Source organism: Argentina anserina, chromosome 7, assembly GCF_933775445.1.
Source record: "Argentina anserina chromosome 7, drPotAnse1.1, whole genome shotgun sequence".
NCBI lineage: Eukaryota > Viridiplantae > Streptophyta > Magnoliopsida > Rosales > Rosaceae > Argentina > Argentina anserina.
In genome coordinates this window covers 3,509,300-3,526,419 of record NC_065878.1, presented here as the reverse complement: position 1 = coordinate 3,526,419, position 17,120 = coordinate 3,509,300, and the positions used below count along the sequence as shown (strand labels likewise).

Genomic DNA, 17,120 nt, shown 5'->3' with positions numbered 1-17,120 from the left:
ACAAATAGGTAATCAACCTAAATCCTTTCATAATACATCCTTCTATATAAAAGGAAAAAACAATACATATGGAATACATTTTAAACTAAATATATTTGAAACTATTTTTCCAAATATACTTTATTCTCTCCATATATGATCCCATATATATTTCCATATATGTTCGATTTGACCAACTCACAAAATCTTGCCGCAAGATGTGTTTCCTAGTCCGACTAGGAAATGTCATCAATGCTCCCCCTTTGTTGTGCTTCACTCCTTTTGTCTTCATCACCTTATGGAGCCAATACGTGTACCTTCAATCTTCCCCTTTGGCATTCCATGCACCTTTTACCATCAAGTACCTACACACTCACAAAGAACATCATAAGTACAAGTTTAACAAAAACCTAACCTATATCATAAGTTGAACCTCCCCAATTCTCAATAAGAGAATACATCACTTGATATCAAGAATCAATGATCATCATTTTTAAGATATCAAGTGACTTGATCATAGGTTCTAATAGACAACAACCAATAGAAACTTTAGAATTCAAATAAACATGAATAACCAAACATAGTTTGTGCATAGCACTTAGAGTACAAAGCAAACCAAACTAATTGAAAATAGTTCTTAGCCAAATAAAACAAGTTGAAGGTTGAATAGGAACTAGGGACTTGATGTCTCCCCCTAAGGTGATGAAGCCAAAGGAGAAGAGGTCTTAAGAAGCCTAGGCATGACCACCACGGTGGCCACGTCCGCACCGAGCACTCCGCCTACGACCACCAATGGAGTTGTAATTTGTCCATTCATGGGGTGCAATCTCTCCATTCTGAAAAGCAGGACCATTGGATGTTGGAGGGGAAGGAGGAGCAGCAACGACAACTGCCACCGGAAGTGAGGCTTGGGAATGTGGTTGAGGACCTTGAAGACGTTCGTGATCAGCCAACCACGCAGTCTGAGTTGCAAGCATGTTCTGCTCGGCACGACGCTCTCGTTCTTGAAAGATGGTATCCCACAGTGGACTCCCCTCCATCAGAATAGGAGGGGAAGGAAAAAGTCCCTTCGAGCTTGACAAGGAACCGTAAGAGGCAGTTGGTCCTGCAGGAGCAGATGAAGTCTGCAGCATGGATTGTGTCTCCGACCCGAGATCAACGAGCAGTTGTATGGCTGCCTCCATCCGATGTAGTTGCCTTGTGACATTGTCATGACCAGTTTCATGCAACAGCTGCACACGATTGATTTGTGTTTGAAATTGAACACCAAGCCGTGAGAAGGCGTGATTGATTTCAGCTAGGGTAACCGGACGAGCAGACTCAGCTTGTTGATGACGAGGGGCAGCTTCACGTCTTGCATCCTCCGTGTCGTGGTGGTTGCTCCTGGCTCCGTCCATGGTAGAGACTCCTGCACACTTGACACAAACCGTGAAGACAACAAAAGAGATAATAAGTTGAGAAGGTAAGCACATAGGAGACAACTATATATATAGAGATACGAATACATAAATCCTAAGGCAAATCAAAGTAAAGAGGAAAACCACATAAAAGTCGAAGCACGTATCTAGTCAGAGAATCAAATATTGAAGGATATCAAGCAACCCTAGCTGCAAAAGGAAAGGAAACCAACCAAGGTACATGCAAATCTTACATGCCGTGGGGATAAGGGTAAATCACACAACATGATGCAGCAATAAGAAAGTACTCTGAGAGGATTACTGCCCACCAATGCATGCACCATGCAAACCTAGATGTATACGGCAAAATAAAACAGGTTTTGAGGCGCATAATGATGTATATAAAGTCATAAAAATGACGTAAAGAGTAACCTAGTTGAAAGGACGAAAGATGGACCAGACTTGATTTCGGTTTGCAACCTATAAAGCATATAAGATATTCCCTTCTAAAACATAAACTAGTTAACACGGAGATGAAGTATATGATAGATCGAATCACAGAGGGAAACTAAATCTTCCATAGAGATAAAACGTACACATGCATACGGCAAGAAGGAAGATTAGTGAACCATGAAACAAAACCATAAATTAATCGTACTAAGCATGAGTACGAAATCGATACACAATAAAAGGATCAACAATACACGTTATCTACCGGTATGTAGGCAAAACAAAAGACCACAATGTGAACACAACAACCACTTGCATGCATAGACAAGGATGATTCTAGTAACACCTAGAGTTGGAAACTAAAAATCAAGTATGCAGATCAATCCATGAACCATAAGCAATTTAGGACCGTACACGCATTGAGCTCTCAACATGACACTGAAGGAATGACAAGGTACACGATGTCAAGATAATTGAGACAAGTCCAAGCAGAACATACAACTATAGGAAGAGTTACGACAATTACCTGGACATTCTCATTAAGCAAGACAATACACTTTATCAATCACACAAACATGCATCCTCGAATAATACACATGACCATTAGCCAATAGTAAGATGTGTGATGTGCATTTGAATATACTTCATAATGAGAATGAAAAAGAGGAGTGATTAAATGCGCAAGCCAACTTAAACGACACTCCCCCTATCTCTCCAGAAAATCACCTTGTAACACCATAATTTATATATATATTTTTTTCTGATAATGATAATATATGCTCAGTACATTGCTGAGATAATTTTGCAACCACCGTGGAGACCAATCCAGCCCATTCCAACAGGTATCAAGTAGTTAGTCAATCCCTGGAGAGGAGAGCTAGCCTGGCCTAAGAGTATCATGTCCACCAGGGAGACCAAACCAGTCCATTCCTCTAGGAGTTGAGTAGTTAGTCAACTCCTGAGATGTAGAACTAGCCTGGCCTAAGGCTGCATGCACAAATTCCTTACACATTTTTTTTTCATGCAGTCATAATCTATAACATGTATTCAACTACACCGGCTCCTGATTAGGTGACTCAACTCAAATTTGTCCACCACTATGAAGTATGTGTACGTGAGAATCAAACATAAAGGCTAATGATCATAAATAATATCCGAGAACACTGGATGGGAGATCCAAAGTAACAATGTCAAGAGCCCTAAAGAACTCACAGGTAAAATGCAGTAACTCATCTATAGTATGATAAGATCAAGGACAAGAAACGATTACCTTGACATATGTACTCACCAAAGCTGTTATTTGTCAATATTGAGAGCAAATGCCAATGGCATTACGTAAGGTCAGAAAGCGTTCTGTATCCAGTGGTTTGGTGAACAAATCTGCCCATTGATAATTGGTAGAAATAAATTCTAATGATAGAATATTCTTATCAACAAGTTTACGAATGAAATGATAACGTATATCTATGTGTTTAGTCCAAGTATGTTGAACATGATTTTTGGAAATATTAATAGCACTTGTATTATCACAGAAAATCACAAGTTTTCCCTGTGGAATACCATAATCCTTAAGCATATTCTTCATCTAAAGTATTTGAGTACAACAACTACCTGCGGCAACATATTCAGCTTCTGCAGTAGACAATGAATTACAATTTTGTTTCTTACTATGCCATGCAACTAAATTCTTACCAACGAAGAAACAATCGCCGGTTGTGCTCTTTCGATCTTGCAGATTACCTCCCCAATCTGCATCAGAATAACCTGCAATTTCAGCATTAGTGTCATACGTATAAAATACACCACATGTTATACTTCCGAAAACATAACGAATAATTCGTTTAACAGCTTCCAAATGCGATTCTTTTGGATTAGCCTGAAACCTGGCACATACACCTACACTGTAAGATATGTCAGGACGACTAGCAGTAAGATAAAGCAAACTACCAATCATACTACGATATTTAGTTTGGTCAACAGACTTACCATCAAGATCATGACATAACTTTGTGGTGGTACTCATAGGTGTACTAACAGATTTCTTCTCAGTCATATCAAATTTCTTAATGAGGTTTTCAGCATATTTTGATTGGGATAGAAAAATTCCATTATGATTTTGTTTAATTTGCAGACCCAAAAAGTAAGTAAGTTCACCACACATACTCATCTCAAACTCATTAGTCATGATTCTAGTGAATTCTTTTACTAAAACATCAGAAGTAGATCCAAAAACAATATCATCAACATACACTTGTGCAACCATGAGATGACTTTCAACATGTTTAACAAATAGAGTTTTGTCTACAGTGCCTAGGAAATATCCTTGAGAAACAAGATAAGTAGAGAGTTTATCATACCAGGCACGAGGAGCCTGTTTAAGACCATAAACAGCGTTTTTAAGTTTCCAAACGTAATCAGGATGATGAATATCTTTGAATCCCGGAGGTTGTTCAACAAACACTTCCTCCTGTACTTCACCATTTAAAAAAGCAGTTTTTACATCCATTTGAAATAACTTAAACTTACGTTGATATGCAATGGCTAACAAAAGTCTGATGGATTCAAGTCGAGCCACCGGGGCAAAGGTTTCATCAAAGTCCAAGCCTTCGACCTGTGAATATCCTTGAGCAACTAATCTCGCTTTATTTCTTGTGATTGTGCCATGTTCATCCATTTTATTCCTGAAAATCCACTTAGTACCAACAACATTAGTGTTCTCAGGACGAGGAACAAGAATCCGTACCTCATTCTTTTCAAATTGATTGAGTTCCTCTTACATTGCATTGATCCAATCATCATTTAGCAAAGCCTCCTTGATATTTTTAGGTTCTATCAAAGAAACAAATCCAAAACACTTTAATTTGTTAGTTTCTTTAACTCTTTCTTTGACAAAACTTACTAGAGCTTTGTTGATGTCCACAATTTATGTGTTGGAGCATCCAGAGTCATCTTTTGTGGCTGAAGTAATCTCAACAATCTTCCTTCTTGTACACATGCCTTCACCAGTATCTCCAAGATATCATTGAATGAATGATCTTTTCTAACCTACTTGAATCCAGTTCGATATTATACTGCAGGTTGTAGATTTTTATCCACTTCTGTGACTGCTTCCTGTGAGTGCACATTCTCATCTTTTGAACTAGTTAGACTTTCTTCAGATAAAGTGGACTCATTAAAATTACCATCAACATAAATATTTATGGAATCCATGACAGTTCGAGTTTCTTTATTATACACTCTATATGCACGACTGTCTAGAGAATAGCCAAGAAAAATACCTGAGTCTGATCTTGGAGCAAATTTAACTAGATGTTCACGGTCTTTTAAAATATAACAAGGATTTCCAAAAACATGAAAGTAACTTACATCAGGTTTCTTACCTTTCCATAATTCATATGGAGTGTTCTTTGTACCTGAACGAAGAAGAACTCGATTCCCAACATAGCATGCAGTATTTACCGCTTCAGCCCAGAAATTCTCACTTAAACCAGTTGAATGTAACATTACCCTTGCCATGTCTAATAAGAATTTATTTTTGCGTTCAGCTATTCCATTATGTTAAGGGGTTATGGGAGCTGAAAACTCATGAAACACACCGTAATCTCGACAATATTTAAAAATTTTGGAATTTTTAAATTCAGTTCCATTGTCAGATCTAATTCTAGCAATTTGAAGATTAGCTTGTTGTTTTTCCACTATAAGTTGTTTACTCATTTTTTTCGAAATAATCAAATGTCTCACTTTTCTCCTTTAGAAAATCAACCCATGTAAATCGAGAATAGTCATCAACCACAACAAAGATATATTTCTTACCTGCCATACTTACAGTAGCAGAAGGTCCCATTAAGTCCATATGTAACAACTCCAAAGGTTGAGATGAGGAGGAAGCATTCACAACTTTATGATTTGCACGAGTTTGTTTACATGTTTTACATCCTCCACAAACAACATCAGGACCACTTAATGTAGGTAAGCCTCTTACTAATTTTTGACTAGATAGTCTAAGCAAATCTTGAAAGTTTAAATGACCAAGACGCTTATGCCAAAGTTTCATGGTTTCCTCAACTGAACTAGTCCTGAAACACGATTCCGAGAACATGATAAGAATTATCTCCTGATCTAACCCCTCCCATCACAACTGTACCATCTTTGTCAAAAACCACACAATGGCATTTATTAAACCATACATCTTCATACTCATCAGCTAATTGACTAACACTAATAAGGTTATTAGATAAACCTTCAACATAAAGAACATTATTTAAGCAGGTAAGATCCTGAGATCTGATTGAGCCTTTCCCTCTAATTTTTGCTTTCTTCCCGTCTCCAAAAGTAACAGCACCTGTCACACCTGATTCTTCTACGTCAGAAAACCAATGTTTGTTACCACACATGTGTCTAGAACAACCACTATCAATATACCAAGTGTCCTCCTGTCTAGCAGATAACGCAGTAATAGCAACATTACACGTAGCCTTAATATCATTCGATTCATAATCTATATCAATATGGCACAAATTACAAAAAGCTTCTATGGAATCATGATTATACTTTTTCCTCCAAACCTTCTTACCTGAATGTCTCCTAACCATGTTTGCATCCTGTTTAGTTTCTTTATAAGATTTAGACAAACCAACAAAATGAGAGAAATCAAGTAAAAGCTGACTATGTTCTTTCAACTTACTTCGAATATCTTGAATATCTTCCTCATACCTATCATTCGAGTTGACAACATTTGATTTGAATGAGGTCTGAAGATTTTCCGATTCTACATGTTCTTCAATGTATTTCTCACATTCCTTTGAACCTGATTGTTCACGGATAAAATTAGTGTAAAAATTTGGATTTCTAGTTGAGCTACTCTTACCAGTATATCCAAGTCCAGTTCGATCGTTGTAGCTTTTTCCTGAACTCAGAATATCAGATAGTGATTTCGAACTATGTTGAAACTTTTCAACCTTGGTATTCGTTCCATCAAGCAAAACCTGCAACTTGCCAAGTTTAGAGTTTAATAAGTCAATTAAATTATTCTTTTCTGTTACCTCATCCTGTAGCATTTGAATTTTGGCTAAAAGATGTTTTCGTTCAAGCACTTGATCACCATAGTCATTTTTCTTTCGCATGTGCAGTTTCTCCTCTTCCCATTTCACTTTTTATCTTTCCAGCATCTCCACTTGTTGTTTTAACAGGAGATTCTTTTCATAAATTTTCTCTGCAGCTTTTATAACTCTTGCTTGGTATTCAAACATCTCATTATCTTCATAGCTGTTGTCTTCATCTTCTTCTTAATCCTCAGTTTCTGAACCTGCATAATCTAAAGAGAAAGAAGATACAAGAGCAAATGTTTTGTCCCTTTTTGTGGAGCTATCATCATCGTCACTCCAAGATGTCTTGTAAGCCTTGTTACCTGAATCAGTCTTTTTGTTTCCACAATCAGTAGCAATGTGGCCAATGCCACCACAAGTATAACATTTCTTATTGTTGTTACTACTACTTCCATACTCATAATTCCTTTAAGAGAAATTTTCACTATGTTTTTCAAAAATTTATTATTAAAATTTCTCCTAGAATTCTGATTATTTTGTTTATTCCTATTGTTTTTCTGATTCAAAAATTTCTTAAACTCTTTAGTCAACAGTAATATTTCATTATGTTCAGAATCCTCAGGCTTTGATTTTGAGAGTTCAGTAACCTTTAAGGCAATATTTTTTAAATTCTTACCTTTTGGTCTTTCATCCTCATCCAGCTCCATCTCCCAAGCCTTTAAATTTCCGATCAACAAGTCCACAGAATATTCATTTAGATTATATTGCTCAGGGATTGTTGTCTTCTTCATCCTGTATGACTTTGGAAGAGATCGTAATATTTTCCTTACAATATCAAATTCTTGTAAAGGTCTTCCAACGCTTTCACACAAACTAGAGTGATCAGTAAAACGACTTGTTGGCTCAAAAATCGTCTCGGCCGCGTGTCAATTGGCCGGGGTCCTCTTTGGCTTCCACGTGTCCTTCTGGCTTGTGACGTGTGCTAAGGCGTGCCAACTCGCGGCCAAAGGGCCAAGTGAGGTTTCAAAGTTGTTGTTTGCGCGGATCTAACTTGTAATCAAACGATTGTGGGCCGAGGAAGGCTCACCCTCGGCCGCGGGGTTCTCAATGCCTTGATACAAGGACTTTAACACGGATCGGCTAGCTAGCCGCGATCTTAGTGTTGTGTGGTACGGGTGGATGTTGTGAATGTGATGGTGATTGTGGTTCTTTGTGATTTTCTTAATACTTAATGTAAGCAATATAAAGAAAATACAGGGAAATATAAAGCAAGAACGTAAAGAACAATATAGTGAAAAACGATATAGAAAAGTGCAGAACGATAAATGCCAGTAAAGAAAACAATGAAATAAACTTGGAAATTGAAAAGAGACTGCTATGTTGTGAATTGTAGAATTGTATTGATAAAAAAACAGTGTAGCCGCGTTGAGCGTTTGGTCGAGGACCTCTAACAATGATGCATACGGTCCCTTTTATAGAAAAACTACATAAAGAACAATAAATGAAATCTTGACACTAATTGTCAGAGATTTATTACAAATGAATCCTAATTGATGATGATTCACAGGAGATACAAATTCCTATTGAAGCTAAGAACCAAAATCTTGGCAATGAATTGTAACGTCTTCACCTCTGATTGCTCCATCATTAAGACGCGGTCAATTTATCAAAACTGACAATGCCTCGTACCTTTGATCAAGCTAAAGTCTAAACCGACATAAATCACAATGGCTATGGTAATATCGTGGCCGCAGAAATATCATGACCGCGGTAACTTTAGTAATTACTGCGGGCTCGGCTTAGTTGTCATGCCACATGGGCTGTGCCAAATAGGGATTCAAACAGAGCCCCCACAGTCCCTTGTGCTTCGGCGTAAGTGCCGAATGGTTAAGGGATTAGGGTTATTTCAAAAGACTTATTTGGCACATGCCACAAGCTTTCATGTCAAGACATGGTACAAAAGTTTAAACCTCCTCAATTGTAGAGTTGTAACACGTAGTTACAGAACCAAGTTTAATTAAGTTCAAATATTTGGCTACCTATGATTAATAAAACCCTGGTTGCCAAATATATATTTAAGTGCCCAAACACGGCTGCCAATGATAAAAACGATTATGGCTGCCGTCTGCCGACTTAATGGAGTTATGGCTGCCACCCTCAATACCATGCTCTAATATTTAATTATGGCTGCCATGTATATAGGAAAACCAAGGGTGTATTTGACATGAAATCAAATTAATTCCTATCCATTAGATCACACGTGATGCTTTCCTTTTAGAACACAAATTCTTCATGCATGCAAATCTTATCAAATCCTTATCTGATAGGGATTCAACTTTAAACGCATATATACCCGGCCAAACACACTGATTATCTCATAGCTCTATACCAATGGGTGAACCAGAACTCAGATTCTCTAGCAAATATAGCAAAGCTATCTCAGATGTGTCGGCGAAAATTCGAGATGACGAGATTCAACCATTAATCGGTCAAACCCCAACTCCGATTTCTTTAGGCCCTTCTTTCCCTGATGGCACACCCCAAAAAATCACTGACGTCTTGTGTAAGTATCAAGCAGATTTCTCTAGCCATTTTACTCAACACGACTGGAAATCTTGGTCATGCTACAAGCCTGAAGGTTGGCCGACCCTTACAGCTGAATGGGTAGAGTGGGTTCCGAGAATGGAGCATTTTTACGGTGATCATTGGCGAGCAGTTGGTATCTACGACGCCATTAAACTCACCGAGAAAGAAATCCTCATTGAAAAACCCATATTAGGTGCCGCTTTAAGTTTTTGGTCTGCGGCTACTAATACAATGAATTTGCCGCTGGGTCCTATGAGTCCATCCATCATGGACATGTGCACCATTTTTGGTTTCAAACCCACTGGGGTTGAGATTAGCGCAAATCACAATTTCAAAAGTACCTTCAGAGATAGTTTACTTCTTGCAAAAACCGACCGAGGAAATGCCCAGAATGGAGAAGCAATGGAAGCAAAAACCAAGGCTTTGAAATTATCAAAGCGATCACGCAATTACGGCACTTTGTACCGCAATTATGTGGCCACCGACCCCAACCTTGTCACAGAGAGCGAGCACCATGCGTTCCTGTACTACTGGTTATGCAAATATGTGTTTTGCGTCAAAGCTCGCCAATGTCCTCTTGATTTTGCAATGTTAGCTGAAGAGCTTGCCTCAGGTACCCAACTTGCACTTGGTCCATTTGTTCTTGCTTATTTGTACAGGAACCTGCATGATATTGTGACCAACAAAATGGATCTCAACCAAGGCGGGCCATTGTGGATGTTTCAACTCTGGCTGCGAGCTTACTTCCCTCAGTTGTCATCAGAAAAACTAACTACAGACAACGAGATGTTCCTTGGCCGCCAAATCATGGCTGTGCCATCTTCCCATATGCTATAGTCAATGGAAAGAGATTTTCTCATCTCCCGAGACTTGCATTATGGACTAACACTCACTCCACATTGCAAACCAGGTGTAGAAGTTTACCTCCCAAACTCTTTTGCACGTCAATTTGGATTGGTCCAGAACTACCCCGTTTTCTACAACACTTCACTCAATCTTTTGTGCTCATGGCGTTCAAAAGTCAAAACCATAGATATGTGCAGCTCAATCTCACGATACTACCTTGACCGTCTCAGTAGTTTCCAGATGGAAAATTTTCAATCAAGTCCCACGGCAACTCCTATCTTTGTCTCCTGGTGGTCAGATTATTCCACGAGGTTTTTCGACATGGAAGTTAAGGATATATTCACATCACGGATTACTCGAGGGCTTGGCGGCATCCTTCAGAAATATAGCGGCCAAAAAAGAAAAAGAACTAATGCTAACAAGTGCCTTGAGCCGCATGCATCAGATCGACGAAGTTCATTAAATACTCGAGAAACGGATGATGAGGCATCGCAAGCTAGTTCAGATAATGGTAGTAGCCATACCCTAGAGTTGGCGCTTGATGATGCAGATGTGGAGGTTTTTGATGACAGCGTAAATAGTGTTCCTATTGAAAGATCTGCTCATTCGTTCCCCGAAGATCAACAGGTGATCATTTAGTTGATATTGTATGTTGTGTACCTTTATTGTGCTCTAGTCGTTAAAATTTTAGTCACTGCAGCCAACATAACCCTCTTCATGTGGCCAACTCTTAACCGCAGTCATCCACTTAGCCACCGTAGCCAATAATTAGCCGCAGCCGACCCTCTAATTACTGTGGCCAATAGTTTGTTGTGGTTATGTTATGTATATTGCTTTGTTCCTTGAAATAACTCATTTGACGTCAATCTGTAGATGTTGATGGAGACTTATCACCTAGGCAAGACACCAAGTCTGCAACAAGAAACTGCTGCATCAATGCTATCTGCTGAAACCATGGCTTTCCTTGATGAATTTGCTGGACAAATTGAAACAACCGAAAAGGACATTCACAACGGCCGGCGAACAAAAGCAACCCAGTTTGTGACCACTCATTGTAATACGCCTCTGATAACCATGGTTGAAAAAGGCCTCTATGTGCGCTTCAAACAAGATATGAAATTCTTGATCTCAGAAAATCACTTCAGCCATGAACACGTACAACAGATTAAGGACCATCTTGAAATCACAGACGCCAATGTGGTTGCCTTCACACATGCTTTAGACGAGTGGGACACTGGCCGCGCTCTTGAGAATAGGTATGGGCGTATCGTCGAGCGCCAGTCTGCACGAGCCGCACGACTAACTGAACTGCGTAACGAATTGAAAAAGGATGCCCAAGAACTGGTTGATTTGGAAAGTCGAGTGATCGCAATCCGCGAACGTATGGCCGCAACATCAAACACCATAAACCAAGAGTATAGAGAACATCATGAAGAACTCAAACTATTCTCTATACACGGCAGAGAGACTCAAACCTTCATAGAAAGCAAGGAAGGACTTGAAGCTGCCATGAAGAAGTATGAAGCCGATTGGGCTATGTGGGAAAAACTCCTGTCATGAAAATATGTCAGATGTGGATGCATAGGGATCAAAGATGATTATTGTTAGTATTTCTATTTCTTTTAAGAGAGAAAAAAAATTGCTTTTCGGCTTCCACCGCGGCCACAACAAATTGTAATGCCCTATATTAACCGCGATCAATGTTTTGGTGCGGTCAAGCCTTCTTAATTCATCAGGTTGCAAGGTGCGGTCAAGCCTTCTTGATTCATTAGGTTGCAAGATAAGTAGCCCCCCAAAGTGAATTGACTATTGTGCATTAGACACAAAGTCTTGTGCATTATACACAAAGTCGTGTCACTTAAAAAATGTGTTGGATTTCGGACACCTCCGACATGGTGGGATAGTACTGCTTCATGTATTGTCCATTTATGGGCATGCGGTTCAGCTCGCCATCAAGGTCCCGAAGATGATACGCGCCATTACCAATTACTCGATCCACCGCAAATGGCCCCTCTCATCTAGGTGACCATTTCCCATATCGCGGATCCTTCAATGTCTCAGGAAGGACTGCTTTCCATACCAAATCGTTTTCTGCGAAAGTTTTCCCCCTAACCCGTTTGTTGTATGCTCGAGCCAATGCACGCTTTTGAGCGTTAATGTTGTTGTAAGCATCTAATCGAGCATGATCAAGTTCTTCCAGTTCTTGCAGCATGGCTTGTTGATAGTCTTCGGTTGTCAAACCATTTTGCTCTGCAACCCGTAGGGCTTTGACCCTCATCTCTACTAGAAGCACGGCATCATGACCATATGTCAGAGCAAAAGGAGTAGTTCCTGTAGCAGATCGTTTCGAAGTGCGGAGAGCCCACAACGTTTCAGACAAAAGATTATGCCAATCACGCGGTTTATCAGCTATCATCCGTTTGAGCACATTGATGACCACTTTGTTAGATGCTTCAGCCTGACCATTTGCTTTAGGGTAATAGGGAGTAGAGTGAGTCATTTGTCTGCCTAACTCACTGGTAGCAGTATGCACAGCCTCTGAAATGAAGACAGAACCGCGGTCTGCGAGAATTGTTTCAGGGATTCCGAACCGGTGCACAATCTCTTGTTTAATAAAGGTGATTATAGTTTCACCACAGATGGATGATCCAGGAGGATCTTACGCATGATAGTATAATATAATTAATATATTATACTATATTATTTAATTAATTATAAAAGATAATATAATATTAAATTTATTATATTATCTAATTAATTATAACCATTAAAACTTTTACGGTTTTAAAACATTCAGTTTTAAACCGATAAAAGTTAAAGGTTTACATTCATTGAAAAATGTAAACCATTTATCTTTTATGGTTTATAATTCATTTGTTATTTTTAGTTTCTATTTTAGGAAATCTGTTTTCTATATAAACAAACAGATTGTAATGAATTAAAAAAAAAAGCAATTAGAATCAGTTTCTTAATCAGCTTCAATCTTCTTCTTTCTCCCGTCTATTAATTAATTATCCTCTTGTATTAAGAAGTCCACTTCCAAGAGAAGTAGCGACACTTCTATTTCCTACGAAAGTTCTATCTCCTAGAAGTTTTGGATCACGTGGTATCAGAGCGCCAGATCAAAACGGGGTAAAGGTGGTTTATGGTCCTAACTCGCAGCCGACGTTGAACTTCTAAAGAAGAACTTGTAGGTCCTTTGCTCGTTCATCGAAAGCCAAGGATAAAGAGAGGAACAATGACAGGGGAAGTTCCAAAATTAGATGGTGAAGGTGAACGTATCACCAATCTTGAACGACAGGTGGAATTGTTATCTGCATCAATTTATGAGCTTGTGGAAAATTTGAAAGCCTCTAAATTTCCACATGCATCGCCTTCCAAAAGAAAGGTTGAAGATGACAGTGAAGAAGAGGAAGACACAGGTGAAAATATCGCCGGGGATACAGGAAATCAGAAGAATCCTGTAAGTGCCTTAAAATTGATTTTAAGGTAGAAATTCCTACATTTAACGGTGTTATGGATGCAGACAAACTGGATAATTGGATAGACACATTAGAAACATATTTTACCATACATAAATATTCTAATGTCGAAAAGATCCAATTTGCAAGCTTGAAACTTTCAAGCCATGCTGTTACATGGTGGAAGTCATACCGAAAACGGTACAACGTTGCGGAATTGACTTGGAGTAGGTTCAAGAAGTTATTGAGAAAACAATTTTATCCTGTTGGATATGAAGAAGAAAGATGGTATAGATGGCAGCACTTCAATCAGAAATTTGGTCAATCGGTACAAGATTATACCTCTGAGTTCCACAACCAAGCTTTGGTGTTGGATATAGATGTTGACGATTATGAAGTCTTCATGAAATACATTGGAGGTCTTGCCGATTACATACGGAAAGAACTAAAATTGTTTTCCGTAGAATCAATTGAAGAAGCTACAAGCAAGGCCATTGCCATTGAGGCCAAATCCAAAAGGCTTGACAGGAAGGACGACAAACAAACAACTGCAAACAAATCTGATTGGAAGAATAAAGGCAAGCAGATCAATGATGGACCAAAACAGAAGAACTACTGTGAACACTGTCGTACCAGTAAACATGTCACAGACAGGTGCTGGATACTTCATCCTGAGTTAAAACCCAAGAACCAGAGGAATAACCAGGGAAGGAATGACAGGAAGGCCACATTGACTGTGCAACAGGCAGAAGAGCTTCCAGAGTTGAAGCAACCTGACACAACACTTGCCTTAATGACTTCACCAACAGAAGTTGCAGATGCCTACAACCGTGAAGAGTTGTTTCATTTAAACATTCAAGTGAAACAAAGTGTTGTACAAGCAATTGTCGATCCGGGAAGTCAAAAGAATCTGATTTCAGAAGCTCTAGTAAGGAAGGTAGGCTTAGAAACAATGCCTCATCCTAAGCCTTACCCACTAGGGTGGATTCAGAAGGACATTGACATGCAAATTACAAAACAATGTACCTTCAAATTTGCAATCACTAATCGGTATATCGTTGAAGTGACATGCGAGGTGGTTCCGCTGGACGTATGCCAAGTTATATTGGGTAGTCCGTATCTTTGGGACCGTGATGCAATTCACTATAAAAGGCTTCGCAAGTATTGTATGGTGAAGGATGGAAAAGAGTTCCACATCAACGCTTGTAAGCCACAATCTACAAACACTTTATTGACAGTTAACCAAGCCAAAAGATTAGTTAACTCTTGTGGGCGGTTTGTTTTATTGATGATTCGACCACAAGAACAACATATTAATGTTGTTACTTTGTCAGCAGTAAGCCTAACACCTTCACAATATTCTGATATTGGAAAATTACAAAAGGATTTCAAGATACTTTTTCAAGATGTACAGGGATTACCACCGCGGAGAGCTATAGAGCATGATATCCAGTTGGTAGGAGATTCACCTCTGCCAAACTTGAGTTTATATCGTACTTCTCTGACGGAGAGTGAAGAAATCAAGAAGCAAGTACAAGAACTTCTTGAACAAGGAGTTATCAAGCCTAGTTGCTCACCTTGTGGTTCACCAGTGCTCCTTGTACCCAAGAAAGATGGAGGTTGGCGCATGTGTGTGGACTATAGAGCACTCAATAAGATTACCATTAAGAATCGGTATCCACTACCGAGGATTGATGATCTTCTAGATCAATTGCATGGTGCTCATTATTTCACCAAATTAGATCTCAAATCTGGTTATCACCAAGTACGCATCCATGAAGAAGACACTTGGAAAACTGCTTTTAAGACAAAGCAAGGATTGTTTGAGTGGTTGGTGATGCCATTCGGACTATGTAATGCTCCAGCAACCTTCATGCGGTTAATGAATGAAGTACTTCGTCCTTTCATCGATAACTTTGTCATTGTTTATCTAGATGACATACTAATCTACAGCGTCACATGGAAGGACCATCTTCGTCATATTGATGAAGTTATGAAGGTTCTGCAAGCGAGTCAACTACGGTTGAACGAGAAGAAATGTGAATTTGGGAAGCAAGAGCTTGTCTATCTAGGGTTCATTGTTGGTGCAGGAACACTCAAACTGGATCCAGACAAAGTCAAAGTTATCACTCAATGGCCTACACCCCGTTCAGTTACCGAAGTTCGAAGCTTCATAGGTGCATGCCAATATTTGAGAAAGTTCATTAGACATTTCTCTCTAATTGCAGCACCATTACACTCTCTTACAAAGGCCAATAAAAAATTTGAATGGTCAAAGAAACAAGATGAATCTTTCCAGTTGTTGAAACGGAAGATCACAGAGGCCCCAGTATTGGCATTGCCAAATCTGCAGAAAGCATTTGAAGTTGAAGCAGATGCATCGAATTATGCAATGGGAGCCGTATTACTTCAGGAAGGTAGACCAGTGGCATACCATTCTGAGATGTTTAGTGGACCGGTTTTGAATTATCCGACTTATGACAAGGAGCTTTATGCGTTGCATCAAGCAGTAAAACATTGGAGAGCTTACTTGTTAGGAAAAGAAGTCGTGGTTCACTCAGATCATAAGCCTCTTCAGTATCTAACTACACAGTCGAAGTTACAGCAAGCTCGACATATGAAGTGGATGTCTTACCTACAACAATTCAATATTGTAATCAAGTACAAAAAAGGGACGACTAATAAGTTGGCAGATATGTTATCTCGACCCCCTGCACCAATAAGTTCCGCATTATTGGTTGCAATGCAGATCCAACCTATTGTTCCTTCTGAATTTGCCAAAGGGTATGACACTGACGCTGATTTTAGTCCAGCTCATGCTAAGCTGCAACAAGGAAAGACTAGTGAGTTTCAACTGAAAGATGGGCTAATGTACAAAGGTAGCCAATTGTGCATACCAGAAGATGGTGACAGGCTGCAGTGGATTCGAGAAGCTCATACTTCCAAAGTAGCAGGACATTTTGGAGTAGAGAAGACTTTATTGAATCTTCGTCGATATGTCTATTGGCCAAGGATGCACATTGATGTTTCAAGATACATAAGAGGTTGTGTTTTATGTAACACATCAAAGCCTTCTAACAGGAAGTTAGGGTTGTATCTTCCACTACCGGTACCTAGCCGACCTTGGGAGAGCATCTCAATGGACTTTCTTGGAGGATTGCCTAAGACCAAGTCGGGGAAAGATTATTTGTTTGTAATCGTGGATCGTTTTAGTAAGATGGTGATACTCATTCCATGCAAGAAGACTGTAACTGGCGAAGGAGCAGCTAAGCTATTTTTCGAGCATGTTTGGAAACATTTTGGTCTCCCAACATCGATTATATCAGACAGAGATAGTCGATTCTTAAGCCATTTTT

At 39.2% G+C, this 17,120-nt stretch overlaps 1 protein-coding gene across 1 annotated transcript; it reads right to left on the bottom strand.

The window, feature by feature from the left end:
- Positions 1-12,317: 12,317 nt before the first annotated feature.
- On the bottom strand, positions 12,318-12,803 carry LOC126803419 (uncharacterized). Its single transcript, XM_050531229.1, has one exon. The coding sequence runs from the start codon at positions 12,801-12,803 to the stop codon at positions 12,318-12,320; it is 486 nt and encodes a 161-aa protein (XP_050387186.1).
- Between the last annotated feature and the right edge of the window lie 4,317 nt (positions 12,804-17,120).

Coding starts and splice junctions, on each gene's coding strand:
- LOC126803419 (XM_050531229.1), bottom strand. CDS start 12,803: ATGACTCACTCTACTCCCTATTACCCTAAAGCAAATGGTCAGGCTGAA.